The 26926-nt window shown below is 42.4% G+C and overlaps 2 protein-coding genes across 2 annotated transcripts in view; one reads left to right on the forward strand and one right to left on the reverse strand.

Annotated features, from left to right (window-relative positions):
* LOC134750343 (histone-lysine N-methyltransferase SETD1) lies at nt 1–26720 on the reverse strand. The gene is made up of 32 exons (XM_063685505.1): nt 26458–26720; nt 26055–26291; nt 24771–25020; nt 24279–24458; nt 23327–23487; nt 22854–22883; nt 22130–22258; nt 21308–21401; nt 19411–19716; nt 17512–17621; nt 16901–17043; nt 16152–16291; nt 15813–15962; nt 15040–15166; nt 14062–14177; nt 13448–13651; nt 12781–12990; nt 12383–12495; nt 11840–12070; nt 11666–11783; nt 10956–11040; nt 10526–10659; nt 10073–10188; nt 9315–9585; nt 8236–8371; nt 7754–7880; nt 7367–7517; nt 6914–7048; nt 5995–6178; nt 2535–2641; nt 2044–2238; nt 1–1773 (listed from the first exon to the last, which is right to left on the reverse strand). Exons 2-32 carry the CDS (start codon nt 26288–26290, stop codon nt 1600–1602), a joined length of 4863 nt encoding a protein of 1620 aa, XP_063541575.1. The 5' UTR covers nt 26291; nt 26458–26720; the 3' UTR covers nt 1–1599.
* LOC134750274 (protein NipSnap) overlaps nt 1–26926 on the forward strand; it is a 111889-nt gene that overhangs the window by 14017 nt on the left and 70946 nt on the right. The window lies entirely within an intron of this gene.

Below are 26926 nucleotides of genomic sequence, written 5' to 3' on the forward strand. Positions count from 1 at the left end.
TAAAATTGTTAAAATCTTTATTTACAATCTTAAACATTTACATTACATAAGTGCAACTAGAAACCTGCAAGTTCACTGTCCAATTAAATACAATATTATCAGACGCATAGTTAATGCTGAAGTCTTATTGATTTCACAGATGAATAGACAGTTACACAATATTACGTTCCCCAGTCGTTATAGAACTTCATTAAGATTTATTTCATGTACTTGTAAAGTGTACTACATATCTGTCAACGGCATATTATTCACAATTAATGTACACACCTAGCACACTGCAGCACACATTCTAATTCTAGAGAATTATAATTGAGGCTCAGTCAAACAGCATCTTATAATACAATGGTTCAGATTATTAATTACATACATTGAGTTGCACTGGACTTAACGCATTCAATAAGAAAAAACAAATTCTGATTCATACTTTACGACCACACTGCTATATTACTTTATACAAAAAGACTATAAAAATCATATTTATTTGAGGCGGTTTCAGAAACCGCTGAGAAGCTCCAGCCTTTGATGGAAGATGATATTGCCATAGATTTCACTTGAACATTGATTTAATTCAATTCAATAACCATTAAGTCAATGCCCAAGTGTGTAGTGTTCAATCTCTTTTTTTTTGTCGCACTGACATTATAATAAATAACCCTATTATTACATATTTCAACAATCGACAAGAAATTACAGAACTTCATTCTTTTACGCAACCAACCTATGTCTAGAAAAATAATGTTTGCGTTCTTTAGACCAAGACTTTCTCATTAACCTTTTCGACGCCGTGTCAAACAAAAGCTGTCACTCGGACGCCACGTCAACGAAGTGTCAAAACTGAAATTGAACTTTATGCACACGCACGTAGGAACCGATTAATCCGTCTTTGGCGTAGGACATGCGGTGCCGATATATCCGTCATTGGCGTCCAAAAGTTTAATATTCATGTCGAAGAGGTAAACAATCAGTATCCTGGCAATCACATTTAATCTAAACCAAAGTGTGCGGACATGGGACATTCAGATCTCGCTGCGTTGCGCTTTTCAATCGGCGAGAGAATGAAATATCATTGTAGAGTTATTGTTTTATGTTTGATTGTATTCGCCTTACGTCATCACCCTACGTTTCTTAAGCTCCCTCCAGACTATGTGCGTATTCACATTCGGCGGCGCGACTTCGCGGAGAGAACATTCGCGACGTTGACGTATGACTCCACACTCGCACAACTTCACGGCGATTTGGCAGTTTGGTTTGCGGCAAGATGGCGGAGAAGTATCAGCTGATCGAGTTTAATTGTTAGTTAATCGCGGCATCATACTTGATTTAGCTGTTTTCAATTTGTTTTGTTGCAAAACCGTAAAATATAGGCGCTTAATACAATATAATCATAATATAATTAATATTTATCTTTCCACTGATGAGCCAAAATAGTGTGTAATGTGGAGTCTTGCAAGTTCGCGCTTCGCGCCTCCTTTGACGCGGGCCGAAGAACCGACAAAAAGCAGGGAACAAGGCGCGAAGGTGTGAACAATCTGCGAAATCGACGCCACACTCGCGTTCGCGGTTTCGCGCCGTGACTCGCGCACGAGTGTGGAGGGGCCTTTAGTTGAGGAAGCCGCGACACTGCGGCGCACCGCACAGACAAGGAATCTTTTCGTCTTCGAGTGGGAACTTGTAGTCGTACGTGATTTCTTCGTCTACTCCGATCGGTTGCTTTGAGTAGATGACGATCTTCTTTTGAGACTCTATCGTGATTATCTTCGCGTAGCAATTCGGCTGGAAAATAAAAGAGTCGTTACAGCATATCGCAATAAGGTAATGTTACCATCAGACATATAAACATCATCACATTTAGGTGTGAACTCGACTATATTGTCAGTTAGCAGCTGTACCAACGATCATTCGATTCATTGGTCAAAAAAATAGTGTCCGTGGCCTCTAAGCTCGTAGTGCGCCGCGCGTCCGCCATGATAGACCAGGTTGTGGGGAGTCCACCTTCCACCGACCACCGGACACAAGTACCCTGTGAAGAGTAGCGACACTCACGTTGCAGCTGTGGTTGATGAAGCGCGCCAGGTTGCCGCACTTGGTGGCGTCGATGATGGTGTCGAGGTCGATGCGGAACAGGTACGAGGAGCCGATGCCGGTGGCCTCGTAGTGCGCCTCGCGCACGTCCGCCACGATCGGCCGGATCATCTGCCCCACGTACTCTATCACCATCTCGTCTGCCGCTATCGGCTCCTGAAATAAATATGTCTCAGATTAAAATATATATTTCTACCCACATAACGCTTAAGTCAAGGCAAGGTCAGCACACATAGGCGTTGTTAATGTAAAGCGTAAATGTTCTATGGAACAAAGTCAACATAGTCGCCTTCGCAGCCAATATAAATCGCAGCAAGTATAGGTAGAGAAACAAGTGAACTAATCTATTGACAACATATCCATTCAACATTTAAAATCGGCTCAATTGTTACGACGCTACGGTGGAATACATGACACAAAGATAAATTGCTAAATTGATAACATAACCATACCTGTGCGAACAATCCCCAGTCGTGGATGCCAGACTTGGCGAATTTTAGCTGCTTCTTTCTGAATTTGAGCTGGTTGAACTTCAATAGATCGGAATCCGTATCCGTACCTGTAAAAGTAATGTAAGTATAAATATAACATGTACATTTGGAAAAATCGAAATTGCAAGTGCTGGTGCAAGTAGCTTGCACATGTTGAGGTACTTGCACAGATTATATCTTTATTTGCTCCTTTTAGTCCTTGTACGCTACACGCACCGCCAGGAAGTTGGTTTACGGTTGTGTCAGTCCTATCTAGCGAACGAAAAATGTCACCCGGAGAATTTATTTCGTTGTTTGGATTAACGTAGTGTATTTACGTTACGCCACTTTCGCTTGCAAAGGGATGCGACACACATTTTTGGGTAAATCCCGATAGCAAACAACGAAGTGAATTGGCAGCGTTTAGCGAAGATTCGTGTAGTTACCGAAAGCGGTGAGCAGACGGCGCTGGTTGGAGCGGGCCTCGCGGGACTGGGTCTGCATCTTGCCGTGGTGGTACTTGTACTTGTAGTGTATATGTTAGTTATGTTACCGAAGGCGGTGAGCAGACGGCGCTGGTTGGAGCGCGCCTCCCGGGACTGGGTCTGCATCTTGCCGTGGTGGTACTTGTACTTGTAGTGTATATGTTAGTTATGTTACCGAAGGCGGTAAGCAGACGGCGCTGGTTGGAGCGGGCCTCGCGGGACAGGGTCTGCATCTTGCCGTGGTGGTACTTGTACTTGTAGTGTATATGTTAGTTATGTTACCGAAGGCGGTGAGCAGACGGCGCTGGTTGGAGCGGGCCTCGCGGGACTGGGTCTGCATCTTGCCGTGGTGGTACTTGTACTTGTAGTGTATATGTTAGTTATGTTACCGAAGGCGGTGAGCAGACGGCGCTGGTTGGAGCGGGCCTCGCGGGACTGGGTCTGCATCTTGCCGTGGTGGTACTTGTACTTGTAGTGTATATGTTAGTTATGTTACCGAAGGCGGTGAGCAGACGGCGCTGGTTGGAGCGGGCCTCGCGGGACTGGGTCTGCATCTTGCCGTGGTGGTACTTGTACTTGTAGTGTATATGTTAGTTATGTTACCGAAGGCGGTGAGCAGACGGCGCTGGTTGGAGCGGGCCTCGCGGGACTGGGTCTGCATCTTGCCGTGGTGGTACTTGTACTTGTAGTGTATATGTTAGTTATGTTACCGAAGGCGGTGAGCAGACGGCGCTGGTTGGAGCGGGCCTCGCGGGACTGGGTCTGCATCTTGCCGTGGTGGTACTTGTACTTGTAGTGTATATGTTAGTTATGTTACCGAAGGCGGTGAGCAGACGGCGCTGGTTGGAGCGGGCCTCGCGGGACTGGGTCTGCATCTTGCCGTGGTGGTACTTGTACTTGTAGTGTATATGTTAGTTATGTTACCGAAGGCGGTGAGCAGACGGCGCTGGTTGGAGCGGGCCTCGCGGGACTGGGTCTGCATCTTGCCGTGGTGGTACTTGTACTTGTAGTGTATATGTTAGTTATGTTACCGAAGGCGGTGAGCAGACGGCGCTGGTTGGAGCGGGCCTCGCGGGACTGGGTCTGCATCTTGCCGTGGTGGTACTTGTACTTGTAGTGTATATGTTAGTTATGTTACCGAAGGCGGTGAGCAGACGGCGCTGGTTGGAGCGGGCCTCGCGGGACTGGGTCTGCATCTTGCCGTGGTGGTACTTGTACTTGTAGTGTATATGTTAGTTATGTTACCGAAGGCGGTGAGCAGACGGCGCTGGTTGGAGCGGGCCTCGCGGGACTGGGTCTGCATCTTGCCGTGGTGGTACTTGTACTTGTAGTGTATATGTTAGTTATGTTACCGAAGGCGGTGAGCAGACGGCGCTGGTTGGAGCGGGCCTCGCGGGACTGGGTCTGCATCTTGCCGTGGTGGTACTTGTACTTGTAGTGTATATGTTAGTTATGTTACCGAAGGCGGTGAGCAGACGGCGCTGGTTGGAGCGGGCCTCGCGGGACTGGGTCTGCATCTTGCCGTGGTGGTACTTGTACTTGTAGCGTATATGTTAGTTATGTTACCGAAGGCGGTGAGCAGACGGCGCTGGTTGGAGCGGGCCTCGCGGGACTGGGTCTGCATCTTGCCGTGGTGGTACTTGTACTTGTAGTGTATATGTTAGTTATGTTACCGAAGGCGGTGAGCAGACGGCGCTGGTTGGAGCGGGCCTCGCGGGACTGGGTCTGCATCTTGCCGTGGTGGTACTTGTACTTGTAGTGTATATGTTAGTTATGTTACCGAAGGCGGTGAGCAGACGGCGCTGGTTGGAGCGGGCCTCGCGGGACTGGGTCTGCATCTTGCCGTGGTGGTACTTGTACTTGTAGTGTATATGTTAGTTATGTTACCGAAGGCGGTGAGCAGACGGCGCTGGTTGGAGCGGGCCTCGCGGGACTGGGTCTGCATCTTGCCGTGGTGGTACTTGTACTTGTAGTGTATATGTTAGTTATGTTACCGAAGGCGGTGAGCAGACGGCGCTGGTTGGAGCGGGCCTCGCGGGACTGGGTCTGCATCTTGCCGTGGTGGTACTTGTACTTGTAGTGTATATGTTAGTTATGTTACCGAAGGCGGTGAGCAGACGGCGCTGGTTGGAGCGGGCCTCGCGGGACTGGGTCTGCATCTTGCCGTGGTGGTACTTGTACTTGTAGCGTATATGTTAGTTATGTTACCGAAGGCGGTGAGCAGACGGCGCTGGTTGGAGCGGGCCTCGCGGGACTGGGTCTGCATCTTGCCGTGGTGGTACTTGTACTTGTAGTGTATATGTTAGTTATGTTACCGAAGGCGGTGAGCAGACGGCGCTGGTTGGAGCGGGCCTCGCGGGACTGGGTCTGCATCTTGCCGTGGTGGTACTTGTACTTGTAGTGTATATGTTAGTTATGTTACCGAAGGCGGTGAGCAGACGGCGCTGGTTGGAGCGGGCCTCGCGGGACTGGGTCTGCATCTTGCCGTGGTGGTACTTGTACTTGTAGTGTATATGTTAGTTATGTTACCGAAGGCGGTGAGCAGACGGCGCTGGTTGGAGCGGGCCTCGCGGGACTGGGTCTGCATCTTGCCGTGGTGGTACTTGTACTTGTAGTGTATATGTTAGTTATGTTACCGAAGGCGGTGAGCAGACGGCGCTGGTTGGAGCGGGCCTCGCGGGACTGGGTCTGCATCTTGCCGTGGTGGTACTTGTACTTGTAGTGTATATGTTAGTTATGTTACCGAAGGCGGTGAGCAGACGGCGCTGGTTGGAGCGGGCCTCGCGGGACTGGGTCTGCATCTTGCCGTGGTGGTACTTGTACTTGTAGCGTATATGTTAGTTATGTTACCGAAGGCGGTGAGCAGACGGCGCTGGTTGGAGCGGGCCTCGCGGGACTGGGTCTGCATCTTGCCGTGGTGGTACTTGTACTTGTAGTGTATATGTTAGTTATGTTACCGAAGGCGGTGAGCAGACGGCGCTGGTTGGAGCGGGCCTCGCGGGACTGGGTCTGCATCTTGCTGGCCTTCTTGTCGTCGGGCGGCAGCGGCGCGGCGAGGCCGTGGTGGTACTTGTACTTGGCCTTCAGCCGCGCGTCCATCTTGTAGTAGCCCTCCGTGCGCGCCGACCCCGACGAGTGCCCCTGAGCATATTCAATTGTGAAATTTAGAAGGTTATACAAGTAGAGCGAACCAAATAGGCTACCCTATTTGAAGGAAAGGTTGATTTAAAGGCTCCTACACACTGTACCGGTGGCACAGCCAACGGATGTTTGCTGCCGGCATAATCAGACCCAGCAGGCGACTCGGCGGCTGAAATACCCGCCCAGAATAACGCCGGGCTTGTTTGGCGGCGAGCCTCGTCAATAATGTACTATTATTCATCAACGTGTATAAACTGCGATACTATATCCTAGAGCTTAATCGGGTTCGAAACATATGTCAGCTTTTCGAGTGACTTTACGGCCACTAACAGTGTTAATATTAATAGGACTAACATTGCACGATAGTAGGGTTTTGAGTCCTTTTTTTTATTTTATTTTATTATTATTTTTTTAAGGAGGGGAAAAATCCAATTACGCATACCACTCGGGCGTGGGAACGAACCCGAGTGGTTATGTGGGGCTCCTTGTTTTGGGCTAATGGGACCCCAAGTCTACCCACTAAACAACCCCTCCGTCTGTCGCCATTGTGCTGTAGCGGTGGGCTGTAGGAACGCTCGCGCTTTACTTCTACAGAAGGGTTTCGAGTCCTAATTCAACTAGCATGAACCTACGCGAGAGTCACACAGTGACATGGTGGTGAATCGGTCACTTATGTAATTTTCGTGTTTTGAAACCACTATAAATTGTACATTGCAATAACATTGAAAATCCAACCTGTAGATCCTCGTAGATGTTGTTGTGCCGCTTGGACTTCTTCTTGGGCGGGCTGTAGCACACGTCGGTGGGCGGGTGGTCCACCCAGTGCGTATCGTTCAGCCAATAGCCTTGCGCGTCCTCGGCCAGCAGCGCCTTGATAAATAATAAAACAAAACATGAACCATTTCGGAATAGGGCAAATTGTCACAGCAAAATTTAGTAATCTTTTCGAGCGTTCGTTTTTCATGAGGTAGTGATAACAGTGACAATATAAATATTTGTGAATTGTAATTTATATCGAACAGAAAATTGAATTGTATTTGTAATTGTGTATTGTAATGGTTATTATATTGGGGCTCGCGTAAGGTGTATGTGTGATGTAATGGTTATTATATTGGGATCTCGCGTAAGGTGTATGTGTGATGTTATGGCTATGTCGTTGCGCAAGTATCGTTCCTCTCCCACACATACCTCGTAGGCCCGCTTGAGGTACTGCACGTCCTCGCGGTCGATGCCGCGCGTGAGGAACTCGTACATGACCTGCATCTCCGCCATTATGTCGCGCGGCTTGAACGTCACATCAGACACCACCGCATGTGAGAGATCATCGCGGGTGTCGAGTCTGAAAAAATGTTAAAGGATGAGATTCGATGTGACCATGTGAAAATGGTAGGGTGAAATTTGCTAAACGAAAATTGTGGATAGGGATCTTAAAATTCGTAAGTGGAAATTAAGGTTTTTAGGGCACAATGTATATTGTAGAGTAAAAATAACATGATCTTTTTGTATTTTTTTTGTTATAGTAACCTGTTAAAGGGTTAAATTTAATCATTCATATAAAAAGTAATAGGTACTAACTTGTTTTGTATTTCGACTAGCTTCTTAGTCTCGTGTTTCCTCTTGTAGGGCCTCGTGGTCTCCTTCTTGGGCTTGGTCGCGTCGAGCGGCGGCGGCGACACCTCCGGCTCCGCCATCCACGTGTAACCTGTATAGTACGACACCAACACTTTGTTACGGCTACAAATATAATGACCACCAAAAATACTTTGGTTACCCCCCTGAATAAAAAAATCTCTTACAAAAAAAAACTAAACACCAGAAAAATAACGTCTATAATTACAAAAGTACTCGCTGTTCTAATCACGACTGGACTTCAACTTGTAATCAAACACCAAATATAATGAATGATCACCATATCTTGAAGAGCAAATTAATGCGATATTTCCACCTAAATAAACCACTATGATTACCAAAAAATGTATACATACCACCAAATTAAAGTAAAATAATGCCAAAATTACTAGCCCAGAGTTGATTAATTAATTGAATAGGATACTGACCGTGGTCATGCTGCAGGTGGTTGGCGTGGTCGAGGTCGGGCGGTGGGCGGCAGTAGGAGTGGTCGAGCGCCACTTGTGACGCCTGCGACGCCTGCGACGCTTGCGACACCGGTGATGACGATGGCGACGACAGTGCCTGCAAATACACATCAATGAGGGTTGACGATTTTTTTAATTTTCCAATGCTTATCAAGTTCGTAAGGCCTATGACCAGAAAATATCAGTGCTACGACATGCACTGTTGTAATCGTGATAGATCGTGTAGTGTGTTAAGGCGTCGTGGAAGCAAGAGATCGCGCGATCGATTCCCAACTAATATAAATACAACTACAAGTTCAATTATCACTTTACATAACCATTATACCGGGCCGGGTACTTTAGCCCGGTTAGTTAGTTAGCCGGGTGGTTTCTAAGAAAGATCTTTTCCTTCTTGCCTTTTACCCTTTTCCAGGCCGCACTAATCTATAAGGTTTTCTCAAAAAATCCAAATATATTCCAAGTATTGATGATTCCACATTTTCCGAAAGTGCAATCTAATTTGAACCTTAAATCGGAATGCTAAGGTTGAAATTCTAATGGTGCGTATGTGGTCGATAAATCGTACTATGTTTGGAAAAGGGTTAAACCATCCGGGCCGTCAATACTAGATCCAGAGTACCACGTAATGTGGATTCGATTCTACCAAAGATAGATGGATACAGTCTAAGGAAAAAACGTGCCTCGAAAATCAAGAAAATTTGATTCTCGATCAGAGGGCGCTACTAGCTTTGGCCTACTGTCGTATAGATGGCGTTGACGGTTTCGTTTGTTATTTAACAATTTTAACCCATATCAATGAAATAACATGGGTCAAAATCATAAAAATAATTAATGCAAATAAAAAAAATCATTTATCCATATTTAAATACATTTTATCGTATTTTCATAAATCTTCATTTTTAGTTTTAAAGTGTGTTGACAGATGGCAGTGAATTGACTGGGGTTACAAAATTTACTATGACAGCACCGCTCTAGTATAAGTTACTCTATGGATTCTACTTATTGTCTTGAAATCAAAATTCATAGCAATTTAAAAGTACCTCTTTAATCCCGTTGACGCTGACCGCCGACTCCGTGTTGCTGTCGCTGACGGACAACCTCTCCACTCTGTCCACCCTCTCGACTCTGTCACCCTTCTCCCTCTCCCGCTCTCTCTTCTCCATCTTCTTCCCCTTTCTCTCTTTGCGCTCCCGCTTGCGCCGCGCCTGGAGGTTCTCCTCCTCGGACGTGATCTCGCCGTCTTCGATCTCCTGCTTCTTTTCTGGGCTTTTGCGATGGTTCTTAATTGGACTGCTGCGGTCTTCGGATTTGCTATTAAAATTAATAGAAAAAAACGTATATTTTATTTTAATCAGTCATTATTGCATGTTAGTATAAGCTACAAATAATATTACGTGTTAGTGTATAAGTTCTTCTTCTTTTTTAAACTGTATGGTGCTGACTGTAGATTTTTACAATAAACGTTTTCTATTCTATTCTATAATACGTAGAACTCTGTTTTGTTTTATGTAGGCAGTTAAAAATTTATACAAAATTTTCCCTTGAATCCGGACCCTTACCTGACTCGTCCAAAGAGCTCGCGTTAGCACTGTTTCTCCCGGGGGGTGGACGAGATCTTACCGGGATATATCAGCCTCCTCCATTCTCGGATAAAGCGGCAGCGACTTCTCTTCAAACATACGCATCCGAGCTAAGATAACCGGTTTTTTCTTTAAGGGTTCAGGTAGGGTTAGGTTAACCCATTTGTCTTCTATTAGGTAACATCCAATGTCGCCAATTAAATCTAAAGCGTACAGACCTGGTGTCGGGCGGCTTGTCCGGCGGCCGCTGGTCCGTCTCCATGTTCTTGCGCTGCTCCTCCAGGAACTCGCGCTCGATCTCCTCCATGTACTCCGTGTTCCGCCGTCGCTTCTCCTACAAATAACATAGTAAATAACACAGTTTTCCAAGATGCTGCTGTTTTAAGACTGTGTGAGTCACATTCGTGCAAGATCAATGTGTAACCACAGCATTGGAGTAAAATTTTATTGTGTATTTGTTTGTCCTTTATTCCTGTTTTCGAATCTATATTTCTTCGAATTTATTTTTAAAGACTACGTTTTACGTTACAAGCGGCGTTTCGAAAGTTTCCTCATCGCATCGAGAGTAGAACTCACGATTCATAAAGAATTATTCTGTGCTATTAATATAGAATGGTCACAGTGATTGACCCCCCCCTGAAGAGACTAGTATGAATGCAACCCTTGTGTACCTGGTACTCCCGCTCCTCATCGGAGTCGGAGTAGACGCGGTCGAGCAGCGTGTCCCGTGGTTCCTCCTCGGGCGACAGGATGGGGGAGCCGAGCCGCTCGTCGTCCGCTTGCACGTCGGGTATCGGAGTTGTTTCTAAACACAAACATCCCACTGATTAACTAACTGTACTATGAGTAAACCATACGTCTGTCTCGTTGAGGCTTGTAGCGCATTTATGAATAACGCCATTTTTATTTTACTTTATTTTCTCGGAAATTGCAGTCGGTCATAGACGTTACAGGTCTATGGTGGTGATGATAATGAGATATCTACCAAACATAAAATTAAAACTTCACTTTTTACAAAAATACGTTCAAGGCGACAGATTCCAAATGCACATAATATTTAAAAACGATGGTCGTTGCAAAGTGAAATGAACAATAGCGTACCTCGTCTCCTCTGCTTCTCCTCCTCGCTGTCTGAGGATGAAGAATAAACTCTCCGCAGCCGCTCCTTGTTCGACACAACCTTGAACTGAACAAACATTGGGATTGAATAAGGGCTCCACTACAACAACAATCCTAATGCCTTCTGTTTGTTGATGCCGAATAAAACCGCTCGTTTAAATACTCATTTCTTCATTTTAAAGAATAGAAAAGTATTTTAGTAACAGATTTTTAACTAACTATGTAAATTACCATAATGTAGGGACAAGTCGCAACAACTTTGATCAAATAATTGGACTTAGCATTGATATATGATCAAACGAACTTAACAAGTGAAGTTCGATCGATATTATATAAGTACGCTTTATTCGAAGATATAAACACAACATGTAGTACTTTTCAATGTACTGGCAACTTCGCACTTGTCAAATTTAGAAAAAAAAAATGATTTCCGTCTCCTGTCTGTGGGCACCCCACGCCGCCGAAACGTCGCATCACTTGTTCATAGTGTGCATCTGGTCATAAAAAATAATACGTCGGGTTGCGTCGCGTCGAGTTTTAATAATGTGTTTTGGCCTATAGAGGCTTCAGAAATAGGTTTAGATGATCTCTTGATTAGATCTTGATCAGCGTTCTTATGCGCGAGGCCTTAATTAGATTATAATTATGTTTATTAATTTACTTCTCTCTAGTAATACCAAAATTATACTCACGTTAACCTCCGCCTCGTCGAGATCCGAGTCGTCGTCGCTGTCGGAGTAGAGGCGCGGCGCGGGCCCTTTGGTCTCCGGCTCCGCCTCCGACGCCGACGATGTTGATGATGATGATGAGCTGTGAGTGTATACTCACGTTAACCTCCGCCTCGTCGAGATCCGAGTCGTCGTCGCTGTCGGAGTAGAGGCGCGGCGCGGGCCCTTTGGTCTCCGGCTCCGCCTCCGACGCCGACGATGTTGATGATGATGATGAGCTGTGAGTGTATACTCACGTTAACCTCCGCCTCGTCGAGATCCGAGTCGTCGTCGCTGTCGGAGTAGAGGCGCGGCGCGGGCCCTTTGGTCTCCGGCTCCGCCTCCGACGCCGACGATGTTGATGACCGCGACGACGATGACGATGAGGATCTGTGAAACATATGTTCGTATACGTTTCATGTCAATTTGGTGACAGAGTACCTATGCAATTGTAACAGTGACATGCTGCCATAGCATGCGCTCGGTGGCCTCTTAACTCCACTTAACTGCTGCATAATGTACTATTATTTATCTATGAATGAAGCGTGCTTAAATCCCGTTCGCATAGAGGCCGACTACGCTAAGTTTCCATGTCTAGTGCTACGTCAGATACACCTGTGGAATACATATGCATTGTTGGTGCTACGTACGTATGTGCAAACTTCGCGTGGTTAGCGACTAGTAGGTAAATAATGTAATAACCTGGACGAGCTGCTGGACTGCCGCCGTTGGCGCGACAGATACGAGCCCTGCGTGCGTGTTCTTGGGCTTGCAGGCAGTTCCTTCTCCTCGTCCGAGTTCTGCACCATCTCCTCCTGTAAGTGAACTTCGTGGTAACAAAATAATCTTATGCCAAGTTATGGTTTAATATTAGGTATTCTGATCAGAAACAAACCATTTAAAATGGATATTACGTCGTGGCCAGAAATTATAATTGATCATTTCATGAGGTGGCAATCATTTTATGAAATGATGGTAGGCCACATGAAGTAACCTAACCTAACCATATCATGAAATGATCAAAATCTAAGATATATTCTTCAGCCGAGTGAGTCTTAGGTCTAAGCAAAAAAAATTTTCCGTGGCTGTAATCGGTTTACCTGGTCGCTCAACCTCTTGGAGGAGTCCTCGTCCATGAGGACGGGCGAGGGTATCTTGCGCTTGCGGCGGAAGCTCGGCATCTTGGGGATGGCGGCGCGCAGGCCGAGCCCGATGCCCGCCGTGTACCCGCCCAGCTCCAGCGCGATGTCGCGCGACTCCATTAGAGACTTGATCGAGTCTAGCGTGTCTTCCTTCTTGTTGGAGATGTCCTGAAAGTACTCGTCGAATATAAAACCTTAGACGTCAATGCTGAATAAACAAATAGAGATGTCTTTAGGATTAATGCATTGTTAGGAATATTCCAATATTAGATTTAAGTGCAATGCTTTCGAGACCATTTTCGATTAAACTATCCGAAGTATTATGTACAACGTTCTGTAAAAAATTGCTAATGATGTTATTAAATTGGCAGCCGAATGGCATAAGCATAAACCACTGCTCGGAGCTCTTGCTCCCCTTGTTTTTGAAACGACAACCTAAATACCATGTAATAAAGCTCATATTCCATCATCGTACTTGTAACTGTTGCGCGGCATCCTCTATCTTTGGTGCCCGGCGGGTCTTCCTGCTCTGCTTGTTCCACCACTGCTCGAAGCTCCTGCTCAGCTTGTTATTGAAACAACAATCTAAATACCATGTAGTAAAGCTCTTATTTCATCATCGTACTTGTAACGGTTGCGCGGCATCCTCCTTTTTCGGCGCCTGGCGGGTCTTCCTGCTCTGCTCGTCCCACCACTGCTCGAAGTTCTTGAAGGCGGTGCTCTCGATCATCTTCTTGTTGAAGTCCTTCTTCAGGATCGCCTTCAGCTCCGCGGTGACTCGGTCGATCACGGAGTTTATTGTAGGGAAGTACGGGTTGTCTAACTCTTGCTGCAAGGAAGAATAGAAACGACATTTTAGGTGAATTGCTCACTTTTTTACTTGCATTGCCAATTAATTTTCCCTGCTCGCTTATGAAGTGAAGGCGAGTTAACATTTAAACTCCACTACTACGGCTGTTTTCGATAGATTCGACATACCTTTTGTTACTTAAAATGACAAAAAATAAGCGTCGCAAATAGGGTTTCGTGATAATGATAATTAATTGCTGTAAAAATACATAAGACAATACGATAATTATATGGCAACACATAATTTTATGGCGTCAAACAACTATTTTCTAAATACCATTTGCGATTTGCTGATTCGCCAAAAGGAAGTTATGGGACAAACATCCATTTCAAATGAATAATGAGACATAAATGATTCGCCGATTGGTTGGTAAACCGGCCTCGGTGTACCTGCGCGGGCGGTTGGTCCACGAAGGGCTGGTAGGGCTGCGCCAGCAGCGGCGGGCCCGCGAACGCCGCGCCGTACGGCAGCGCCAGCTCGCCCGCGTAGCCCGGCGGAGGGTAGGCTGGGAATACACAACAATAGTTAACAACACGAGGTAACTCCTCTGTCGTGTATCTGGATGTTGTTTCATTGTGTATAATTATATATGTGTTGAATAATAATTTTTAACAAAAAATCTTTTGTATTGCCGGGAAAATACTTTGGAAGTTTGTCGAGTAGAATTGAAAATATGTAGTCCGACCAGTTTACGTTTCACTAGAAAAACGCGAAAAATTCTAGTCTGAAAAAGTAATTTATCAGTAGAAATGGCGGCATTTGACAAAAGTAGGCGCGTTTGCTCCACCTCCCATAGTAAGTTTGAATTTCGCGACTTTTTTTACTAATTGGTTTGCTAGATTAAAGAGAATAGATAGTATAGGGTTATTGTCATAGTTAATTTTGTAGTCACAGTAAATTAACTGCCCTCTATCGATTCACGATTAAAATTTCCAATAGTTTCCAGGGGGTCGACCATTTTCGCGTAGCAGCACGGGATCTGGTAGCTGCCCTCACTGACCCAGAAAATCCAGCCTGTTCTTTTTCAGGTCTTTCACTGATATTGATATGTGCTAAAATTATACAAACGGTTTCGTCGACGCCATCTAGCCGAGTATAGGCCAAAGGTGTTGCGCCATCTATTCGAGAACGGCTTTTTCGTGATTTCCGAGGCATGTTTTTTCCTTAGACGTTATACATCTTATACGGAGTTACATATGTCTTTGGCTAGACTATAAAAATTAAGATGCGGAAGTTTAATAACGTCTATACACTATTTCTGCTTGTCTGTAGCTACTTAGACAAGTTTGTTGTTCCGTTAGCTGACCATTAGTGGACCTTACGTGTATGCAACAAGGTTTATTGTCAGTAAACAGTGTGCACGGTACCGGTGGGCGGCCACATGGGGGGGTGGTAGTACTGCGGCTGCGCGGGCGCCGCGGGGTAGAAGTACGCCTCCGCCGGCACCTGCTCCTCGATCTTCGCCTCTGTCGACGACAGCGACGATAGGGACATCTACAACAATAACGTAATGCTATTAAGGGCCAGTTGCACCATCCGCATTTGACAGACTGATCAACGTCAACCGGCGCGCCGCGGCGGTTTACTATGAAACTTTCCATACAATGAAATTTAGCGAACTCTTTAACGATCACAAACAGTTGGTGCAACCGACCCTAAATCTAAAATGTATCCGTGGTGTCGTAGAAATATGGTAAGATGGAATGGATGAATACATCTCTAATACAATGTTCAAAAGCAAATCTGTTGTAAGTGTTGTAACAGAGATTTTCCTTTTTGGTTATTTTTTTGTTTTTACATTTCAAGAGAGAAGTGTTAAACATAACATCAAAAGCTGAAAGACGAACCCAACGTACAGGTACGTTGTGTCATCTGCAATATTATCTTGACATCGAAGCGAGAAAATGTATATAAAACTCTCTTTAAGGCTCTACAAATAAGATGGTGCCAGACATTATTTGCGCGTTTCATTCTGCAAGATATTTTTGCAGGCGCCTCACGCGCGCCGGATGCGTGTCACGTGGTCTACTGTCCTCTTAGTGAATAACGTTTGTCAGGCATTCTAAAATTCGCTAGCGACAGAATTAGTCTGCCCGACATTCAAAAATGTACCTTAAGTTCACTAGTAATTAGGTCTTACCTGGTCGTCGTCTAAATTGTCCTGGTTCGGGGGCGCGGCGGGGGAACGCCTAGGCTCCTCGCCAGTTAACAACTCGTCTTCTGAGGATGAGATGTCCGATCCGATTTTGTCCATCGCTGGAAACTTTTTTCTCTCCGCTTCTCTTGCTCTCTATAATAATAATGGAAATAAGTCGTTGCTGCCCTTAATAACTGGTATATTAATTTTTCAGTTGGAAGGGTGTTAAAAAGAGGTGAAATATTCCCAACAAGTCATCATTTACGTGTGTACAGACATATCGATTCCCGATGATAAAATAGGCGCTATTATTACTACACAATATATTAAAAGATAACTGACCTTTTCGATGGTAGACTTGAGGCATTCCAGGTAGAAGTCCCTCTGCAGGAAAGGGGACGGCGTCGTGGAGAGCGGCTCCGGCTCGGGCTCCTTGTTCTGGTTAAATGAAACTATGCTCCCTCGGTCTTCACTGCCGGAACCTGACAAACATTTTAGGCGAATTAACTATGCAGACAGAATAAGGTTGGGACTGTCATTGAAAGAGAGATGGTATAACTCTGACATCAATTCGTGTTGTTGCGGATTTTAATACTGTATGTCGGAGATGGACATTTTCTGGAAACGGTGGAGCCAGCTAGGCTTGTGTAGTACATGTACTAAAATCAAAAAGACACGATTCCCTCCACTGTACTAGACCGAAATATTCCCTAAGGATTCTGCTCTTAGTACCTTTTAGTACACTACACGCGAATGAAACAGAATGGGAGCGAGGGCCGAGGAGTGACAATGACAGCAAAGCCATCCGACCAAATTAAACGTCGACTCGCCGCTCACCGACCGCGTGCGAGCAAAGATGGCCGAACGGCTCCCACCCGGTGCCTGGCCGGCTAGTATGAGCGAGATAGCAGATAGCCGCTTATTATGCTCACTTTCTCTCGGTGTACTACTGTACTAAATGACCGAACTAGTACAGTTGTGAGATTGTACTAGTTGGGAGCGATCTTTTCAGTGAACGAGCATGCACAACTCTAGAGCCAGCCGTCCACATCCAGCAGGGTTGGGTTCTGTACATTACTAAATAAACAAACCTTCGTCGTCAGATGGCGGTTGAGGTGCATCAAGGTCAGGCACGGGCGGGAGATGGTCGTCTTCTTCTTCTGAGGATATGCCGAGGGACAGGAACGGCGGAGCTAGCCCGCCGCCGCCGCCGCCTTTTAGCAGCAGTGCTATTCTGTACACACATAAACTAATGATAACGACTGAGAATTTAATCCATTTTCTGTCGCCCCTAGCACGATTTTTTCCTTTCCAGTTGTCCCCAGTGGTAACCATTAGAATTTTGTTCCTACTGCAGATTGTGGTCGGGCGGATCCAACAAAGGCAGTTGATAATCTCATTAGGTACCGTACCCTTTTATCGATGGATTAAATTAAAGCCCTTGATTTTTTTAATCAGAAGCTACGCTCTCTTACAAGTTGCGGAAAAACATATGACAATGACCGACGTCGACATTTTTATCATGCGTCTTACCAAGTTATTAAAGGCATTTATGATTTTTTAATTTAATTGATTAATATTTATTTACTTTACTACTGAAATGACACATACTTTCTATCATTCCTTCTACACACATATTGTTTGTCATATCTAGACTGGACCAACACTCCTTTGTCTATTGTAATAGTAACCAAGTAGTTACCTAGTATCGAGATCAACATTCTTGGGCTCATCAGCCGGCGGCGGCGGTTTCTCGGGCTCGGCGCCCGCCTCGGCCGGCGGCCGCGGCTCCGGCGCCGGCGCCTCCGCCTCCTATACGCACTTTGAATTTTATTATGACATTAAACAGCTGGACGTTGTGGACTGGGAATAAAGTCGACATGAGAACAGCTCCTACTAGGCATCAGAATGGCGTGAAAGCATTGAGAACCTTATGTCCTAAGAATAAAGTCGATGTTAGAATGGCTCCAGCCAGGCTAGCACGTGATTGGCGCGAGAGTATTTGCCGCGACATAGACTACCCGTCCCCCTTTAATTCATACAGTTAGTAAAAGACGGGTAGCCTGTCTCGCGGCGAGATACTGTCGCGTCAATCATGTGCTCGGCCTACTGGTAGTGAATATAATAAATTTGAACCTTGTGGACTGCGAATAAAGTCGACATTTGAATGACTCCTAGTAGTCAACATCAGAATGACGTTAAGGCGTTCAACTTTGAGGACTGGGAATAAAGTCGACATTGGAGTGGCCCTAGTAGTGTACAATATCGCAATATACAACATTTAAGCGTTAAACTTTGAGGACTGGGTATAATGTCGACGTTGAAATGGCTTCTGGTATTTGCTGCTGTTAACTGGTACAATTTCCAATGTCAGCTTACATAATACATCAATAGTGCATGTTCATGTTAATTGGCTTATGGCTAGCGGAGATTCTTCTTCGTAATGTAAATATTTATTTCGTGAGCTTCTGCTTGGTAAAAATATTTACATCGAATCGGTTGTTATTGTAAATGACAAAGATTAGAGTAGTATTACTAATTGTGTTTTTGTTTAATTTTACATGAATTAGGGTGGTCGTGCGAATGACATGCAAATCATGCGATGAGATGCGAGCATGCGGTGACATTTGACAACTTATTACCTACCATATGCACGTAAATGTTACCTAGTACCATATTTACGTATACATAAGTACATTGCCATCATAAAAGACATGTGCAAAGCGTGTTGCAGCGCGTAAAGTACAACATATATTTGGATGAACCATGAAAGGAACGATAATTGTAGTTCGAATTGTAATGATTGTATAATTTTTTTTATTATAATTATTTTGTTGTTTCTTATTTGTATGTACAATGTTTAATGGCAAACAAAAAAGTTCTAAGCAATTAATTTTTTTACATCCAAATAAATTGACACATCGTTTCTCTTTTGTATCGTCTATTTTCAAATTTATTTCGATACGGTTCAGTAAAAACATTGTTACCTGCATATATCTTTATGATAAATAAAAACATACCTGAAGGCGCAATCCTCAAATATTATAATACTACACCAACTAGCTACAATGTGCTATATATCTAAGAATGCAATAATTTATTCAATGTCTAGTATTACAGCCCCCATTATCAGTAAATTTTTAGTCTACAGTGATTGTGAGAAATTCTATCCAACACCTTGCTACTGCTATGCTAACACATGACTTGCCACTTTGAGTTCATTACTTGATTATAGGCAATATCTATCATTGTACTTTAATGAAAAAAATACCGTGACTACAAATGCTCGTAAAGGGCCCGAAACGTGTGCATGTAATTAAATTTATTTATTTTATGAAGAACAACTGCGGAAACCGATGATAATATTTATTATAATAATTGTAGTCCGATTTTTTTATTTCATTCAACAAACGGCAAAACTGAAATTACGACGTCGATAGTTCTGTGAATTTGGACAATTTAGAATGCAATATATGAAGTATTATGGTCATGAAACAACATATTTAACTCTGGAAGGAATTATACAGAACTTCTTTCGATTATTCATAGCCTCATATATTGTCAGCTTTTTTAACTGACTAAAGTAAGAGTCACAATCCTATTCTGGTGGCAAACATATAGCGCTAGCATAGCCAATCACTACAATAGAGCAATCACGACAGCGTATCGTCCAGTGCGAGCATCCAGCAGTTGCGGAAAGATAAATGTACAGTGCCTTTTGCGGTTTGTTAATCGGTGTCGGTGGCGGGTCAATGACCTTGGGTCGGTCGAGCGCCGGCGCGGGCGAGTCGCGCGCCGCCGCCGCCGCGGGCGTGGCCGGCGCCGCCCACACCGGCGTCGGCGTCGGCGTCGGCGTCGCCGTCGCGGCCGCGCTCGGCGTGGCGCCCGCGCCCGAGCGCCGCTCCAACTTACACACACATACAGTTATGTACGGTTCACTGCGACCCAACTGACGACCGGGGCTCTCTTTCACGCTTGTATCGTTGCAGCAAGAAAGAAAAGATAGCAATGTAACCCGATCGTCAGTTTAGTTAGGTTGCGTCTTACTAGCGTCAAGCGAATTTGCACCTTTCAAACATTACTTACATTTCATATTTATGTGGCAAACATGGCAGCGCGCCGCGCACTGAGTGCTCACGAAGTGCATTGCCATTGAAATACAGAATGTACTACATTTTAATAAAGTTCAAACACCATTGACTCTGCTAGTAAGCGCGCCCCAACTGCCGCCATTTGATGTGAATCGTACAATAGACTTACCAGATACCTATGATATTCCTGATATTTTGTGAGATGATCTTGACACTTTCGCCTCATTTTAAAGATATAGTAAAAATTAAAAAAACGTTATTTAAAATTTCTTATCAAAATATATGGGAAAATCTAGGCGTCTGGTAACCCAAAAATATACTTTATTTCCACACGTAACTAGGGTTTGATTTTAAAATGTACTGAGACAGTGATCACAGACATTCTTCCCTTCGATTATAATCCCATAATTCCCATATGCTTTATGAATGTAGAAATATCAATTTTATGCAATGATGGAGGATGAGATTGATGAGAATTATTAGTAAAAAAGTCACACTGTAAAAAATCTCATGGGTTTATATGAGCTAAAATCTTTTAAGCACAAAAGTATTAGTATAAGTTGATGACAAAAATGTAAACCAATGATTTGTAAAATACAAAAATATTCCGGTGATGAAAAACGAATAATATTAATCTGTGTCAACATTTATAGTTTATAACTTATCAAAAAATCATCTTTAAAGTAATAAGACAGAAAAATCAGTTTTCAAATGTATAGCATCTATCCCTGCTCTTACCTTTCCTTGCGAGTCCTGTAACAGTGACATAATGTACCATTAACAAAGATCAACGCGCGGAATTGTTAAAGTGGACTCGGTGAATTATTCAATTATTCGTACAGCGAAACATTCCGCCACCAGCCACCACGTCATTCCGTAACGAATGTGTAAACATTCTAATCTAGAATTGTACGTGTTGTTTTTGCCTTGATCTTTTTGTTAATAGGTACAATGGGGATGAAACCACAAGTTTTTAAGCACTTTTTCGCCTACATCATTGGAATACGTAAAAAAGTGTGTGTGACCGAAAAAAATATAATTGCGTATTTCAGATTCTCGCCAATAAAGAGGGAAACCTGGTGTTTCCAAAAATGGAAAATAAACTAAAGATTTTTTTTTATTGTATACTGTATCTGTTGAATTTAATCCTATCTGAAGTGAAAATTTGGGTCAAAATTGTATAAAATAAGTCGGGGCTCCTAGCTTCCGTGATGGCCTGACATCAACTGACTGACTGTCTGACTGACATATATATTTGGAATGACTGACATTTTAAATGAAATAAAAAACATGAGACAAAATCAGTTCATGAAAGACAGTCAGACAACTGTGGCGACACTGAACGGACCGTTCACACAATTAGTAAGTTAGTGATGTATTGAGTGGTCCAGTGTGTGTGTAACTCACGTGTGGGTGTGGATGCGCGTGCGGATGCCGCCAGTCGCCCCACCACATGCCGGAGCCGCCGGGCGTGGCGCCCGCGCCGTACCCGTACGCGTAGCTGAACACACATTTATATTACACTTTTGTTAGCTTTGTTCACGTATTTTTTGTCACTCGCGCGACATCTTTCGGAGGGTTACATCTATAACATATATCACATTACTAGAGACGAACTTTCACACCTCGATTCATAAGTGTTAAATGTAAAAAAAACGCATTGCCATAAAAGACCTAGAAAATAACTATTTTTTATGATATTGTCTTCGGTTACCGCGAAATACCGCGGTATTTTTTTATGATTTTAAGTAGTTGGTAGTTTACTAATGCAGTTTTCAAGTTTTTAAACTAAGTGTTTTTTAACTAACAATCTATGAATTTGAGGTATCTGAAAATAAATAATTTTTACTTTTATTTCTATTTTATTTTATTTTATAAAGCAAATGACCAATGATCGGAGAGACATGTAGCGATGAACGAGATTATTTCTGTCCAAACAAATGTTTTATCTTTGAAAACGTTTTAGCAGTCAGCAATGAACGACTAAGAGATTATTTAATTTTATTCACACTTGATCCACATCTACAGTTCCATACATACGGTCCTCAGGCGACAAAATAGTTGATCAACAAACGCTTCCATGCCACTGATTGGTCAGATTCTAATACTATGAACGATGATACGTGGTTCAACTGCTGTGGTCTTCAGCCAATTTTTTTGTGAGAAGTTTACCCGGAGAGGGGTACATTCTAGTAAAATAAGTTCTAAACCCAACCGTTAGTAATTTACCTCTGCTGGTAGTAAGGGTCGTATGCCTGCGGCGCGGGCGTGAAGCTGACATCAGTAGCGGCGTGACTCGAGGCCGCATACGGACTATCCGTGGCCTCGCTCGTGCTGCGAGAGTAGCGCTCCCGGTGTCTGTTAATAAATACTTTCATTACAATTTATGAAATAAAGAACAATTAAAAATAATCGGGCGAATACTTCGACTATTAATATTATTATTTTTTGACGCCGAGTATGGTATTCATTCTACCGCTCCAATTTCTTTGTCCTGTGAGACGCAATACACATTAGACAAAGAAATTTGACAGGTGTAATACCACCCTAAACGGCAAACCATTCAGGGGGTACATGCAGAACATCTACTTAAGCAATTTGGTTTGCTTTATGACTTAAGACGTTATATGATTATTATAAACAAGTTGAGAATTTGTCAGTGACAACCGATTTTTATTGTCTTTTTTCTGTCATAAACGCTCTGCTGTATTTAAGGAAGCGCTTTATTCTACCTAATTTAGAGGCCACTAATTCACCTACTGAAGCAAATATAATCAAGAAAATGAAATACTTTGCACATCACATACCTACTACCTACAATATTATTCACGCGTTACAGGCAAAATCAATAGCCGGTCTACACTGGCCGTTTTGTGCGCGAGGAGATTCCCTCGCGCGTATGCTCGCTCTGTGTGGACCCGGCTATTAACGCAAAGGAATCATAAAACAATACCTTCTTCTACATTTCCGTCTGCAACGTCGGCTTGCGAAAAAGAAAATAATTTACATATCAAGGATATTATAATTTTTTAACATTCATTATTTCATTAATTATCAACATTTTTTAGAAGCGTACCATATCCAACAAAAGTATCGTAAACGCCGTGGTAAAAACACTATTTATAGGAATATTCCACAAACAATAAGGCAAGTATTTGGCGATTTCATTGCATTTTTATTAATGATTTAGGTTTTAGTCAAAGGTTGTGGAATGACCCTATAGAAAAATGAAACAAAAATCGCTCGGAATCAAAAAAATGGATCTCACAGTAAATGGCAATGAATTGGCTGTTTGCTCTCCTTTGGTGCCCGCTTGATTTAACACTCAAGCCCGTCTAGTACAATTATCGATTTGAGTTCAACCACAAGCAGTTTGCTCATAGCCAATAAGATAACACTGCAAACAGTGTATGAATATTGACATACCTGTCTCTATCTCTCTCTCGGTCCCGATCGCGATCTCTATCCCGCTCGCCCCTGCTGCGGTGTCGGTGACGATGCTCGTGCCTCTCATCGTCAGACCACCTCTGGTTGCTGTCGCTATGCTCCGTCTCTTTTCGTGGAAATGGGTCTTTCATGTGGTCAACCTGCAATTTTAGGTAAAAATATTTTGTATGTTATTTAATTTGAAATTCGGTAATTTGTAAAGCAAACTAAATTATGGATAATAGTTAATAACATGGTACCTACATACTTATATGTTGATTAAATAATAACCTGAATGCCCATACAACCCTTGCGACTTAAATTCAATAGGGACAACTGGTGAAAGCTAATTGTAGAGGGCGCTTTTTGCATATACAATAAGAGAGAGAAACTGAAGGAGCCTTAAAATAACTTTATACGGAAACCACACAGTCAAGTTTTACTAATATAAAAACCTTCCCCTTAGCTTTAATCCACGATCTTAATTTAATGTTCTTTCGAAAAATAGAAAATACATTTCGGTGCAATTTGAAGTTAATTATCGCAAATGTAGTAAAAACTCCTTTCTTACATACAAATTTAGTTTTTAGGATTCCATACCCAAAGGGTAAAAACGGGACCCTATTACTAAGACTCCGCTGTCTGTGTGTCCGTCTGTTACCAGGCTGTATCTCATGAACCGTGATAGCTACACAGTTGAAATTTTCACAGATGATGTATTTATGTTGCCGCTATAACAACAAATACTAAAAACTAAATAATATAAATATTTAAGTGGGGCTCCCATACAACAAACGTGACTTTTATGCCGTTTTTTGGTACGGAACTCTTCGTGCGCGAGTCCGACTCGCACTTGGCCGGTTTTTTTAAGGACTATTTTTGGGCATGTCATTTTGAGAGTTGCCTTGCCCTGTTAAAAAATATTCATAATGTGATTAAAAAATTTCCCTACCTTGTCAGTAAGCTTGGTATCTTCTAACCGCTTACTTAGCGCCGGATCAACCTTTGCTATCCTTGCGTCCTCAAGCGGAGGCTGCACTGGCACTACTGGCTGAGGCTTCTTCTCCATTGTCTTGTCTTCGAACATCTCCTGACACCGCTTCCCAAAAGGATCATGGAATACATCCAATACCTGCAGGTGACAAGTTTTGTTGAAAAATCAAACAGGACATAACAAAACATTCATACATATTATAAAAACTAAGAATAAAAAATTGCATGCAAGAGATTGGATTTTATGCTTAGCAGTATGTGACCGTAATTATGCAGAAAGTGACCAACTCTAGTTTTTTAATGAATGCAGAGTGCAAACAAACTTATTAAGTTAAGGTGTAAGTCACTGAAAAAATTAAGAGATGCTTTCTGCAAACATGTAGTCATATTTAAAATGACCTTATATTTTTCCATTTTTTAAACATTCTTATCAAACAAATATATACAGTACCTGACCCATAACTGATTTTCCATTATACTTCTCAATACATATCTTAGAATATTTAACATCTTGGAAGACAATTCTAGCAAATCCTAGATGCCTGTTCGTGACAGGGTGGTAAAATATAGTTAATTCCTCATAAGCCCCAACTTTGTGCATCATGTCTGAGAGAAACGCTTTGTCAATATTGTCATTTAAATTGGCTAGAGTAACTTCAAGTTGGGGAGGTGTTCCAACATAATTTTTGTCTATCTTAAATCTGCAACAAAGTAAATAAATTTGTTTAGCCATTTGTACTGAAAATGAAAAGTATTGTATGACAGCACAACCAAGTATAAATTTAAATCAGTTTTTATTGCACAAAAGAAAAAATATTGTACAAAAGGCAGACTTAATGCCAAACGGTATTCTTTACCAAATCAACCTTAAGTTAATTTTTAACTGAAACATATGTGCCAATTTCAACCAAAAGGTACCACATTGTCGCTTGTCAATGTTGATTTCAAATTGAAGCTATATGGAAATAGCGCCTTATTGACAACCGACAATAAGTACCCTTTTGATTGAGAATGTCACATATTTTTATTTATTTATAACATAAAATTGTTTCAAATATATTTTTTTATTAATTAAGTTAATGGTAGTTACAAAACCCATATATTCCAAATAAGTTGCATAGTTTGTCAAAGGACTGTCTCATTTCAAACATAGACAGAGAAAATCATGCTATCTTTGTCTTACACTAGTACTAGCACCCAAAAGGAAAGGATGAGTATAGTTTTTTTTGTTCTTATTTACTAACAATTTGGTTTGACCAACTATATGAGGTTCTACTATAACATTTTACACACACGTTTAAAAATTCCCGCCATAGACAAGTGTCAAAATATTGGTTAGGTTGGTAGCACTGTCACTGAAACTATAATAAAAACAAAGCAAAGGCAAAGGAGAAAAAGCCACCGAAATCACCAGTTTTTCACAAAAAAATGCATTATTAATAAATGTTTTGAACATAATTTATAACTTTACATATTAAATAAACCATAAACATGCATTAGCAATTAATTGGTAAGTGTTGTAGCAACGAAAAGCCAGCAAGGTTTGGTACAAATCAGAATACCAATTTTCAAGTTTCTAATTGAAAATACTACTGCATATCTATAAGAATATGAGTTGAGGAGAATAATTATGATTACTGCTCATTTATAAAGGATTCCTTTTGGTGGTCTAGCTGGTACACTATAATATTACTGGTTACCCCGTTATTGTATAAGTGAGAAAAGATTTGTATACCTAGGGATTGGTAAATCAGCTGGTTCTAATCTGTTCCATATTCTCGAAAGCTGGGAGCGAGGATCTCGACACTGCACAGGCGGATATGTTGTGTCCCCAGGAACAGTTCCATCATATCTGTACAATTTTGTTGCTCCTTTCATAAGAAATGGGTCCATGAGCAACTTATAATTTTTAGGTGCTTTATGGAGCGCAGCATTGTGCCCTGGAGTTTTATGCTCCATTCCTCCATTCATCCTGAAAGATAAAATAACAATTATGTTTAATATAACATAACCTCAACATTTCACAAGAATTACTTCAAGATACACAAAAGTTCCCTTCAATAACTGACTGAAGCTGGCAGGACCTGAAACAGGTAGCAGTAATTAAGAAAAAACGTTAATTATTGTAATACACAAACCTGAAATGTTGAAAAAACAATAAGTTAAAAAAATATATTATTTCTCGTTTTTTGTCCAAAGCGGACAATGCGACGTACTCGCATCTTAGCCTTATTGAAAACCAATCTTGCTTTTTTTGATGAACGTAATTAAGATCCAATATTCACTGAACTAATGCAACAATATCGAATTAAAAAATAATTTTCTACAGCAAGCTCTCTCCATGGTGACGGCCACTTTGGAGCTATGTGTATGAATGCGTATATACAGTTATAAATAAATAACATAATAAATCTGTGAACACTAAATTGTTTTCTTATATCGATATAATTGTTCCGTTACTGAAATAATGGTAGTATGATATTTAATTAATGAGAATTTTTTAAGATTTTGTTAAAAAAACAGTGAATTGACTAATAATAAGCCACAGATTAGAAAACAATGCTGTACCCAAATTAAATCTTTATGACTCGTGAGATAAAGTCGATT

The sequence above is a fragment of the Cydia strobilella genome, chromosome 19, assembly GCF_947568885.1.
Source record: "Cydia strobilella chromosome 19, ilCydStro3.1, whole genome shotgun sequence".
Taxonomy (NCBI): Eukaryota; Metazoa; Arthropoda; class Insecta; order Lepidoptera; family Tortricidae; genus Cydia; species Cydia strobilella.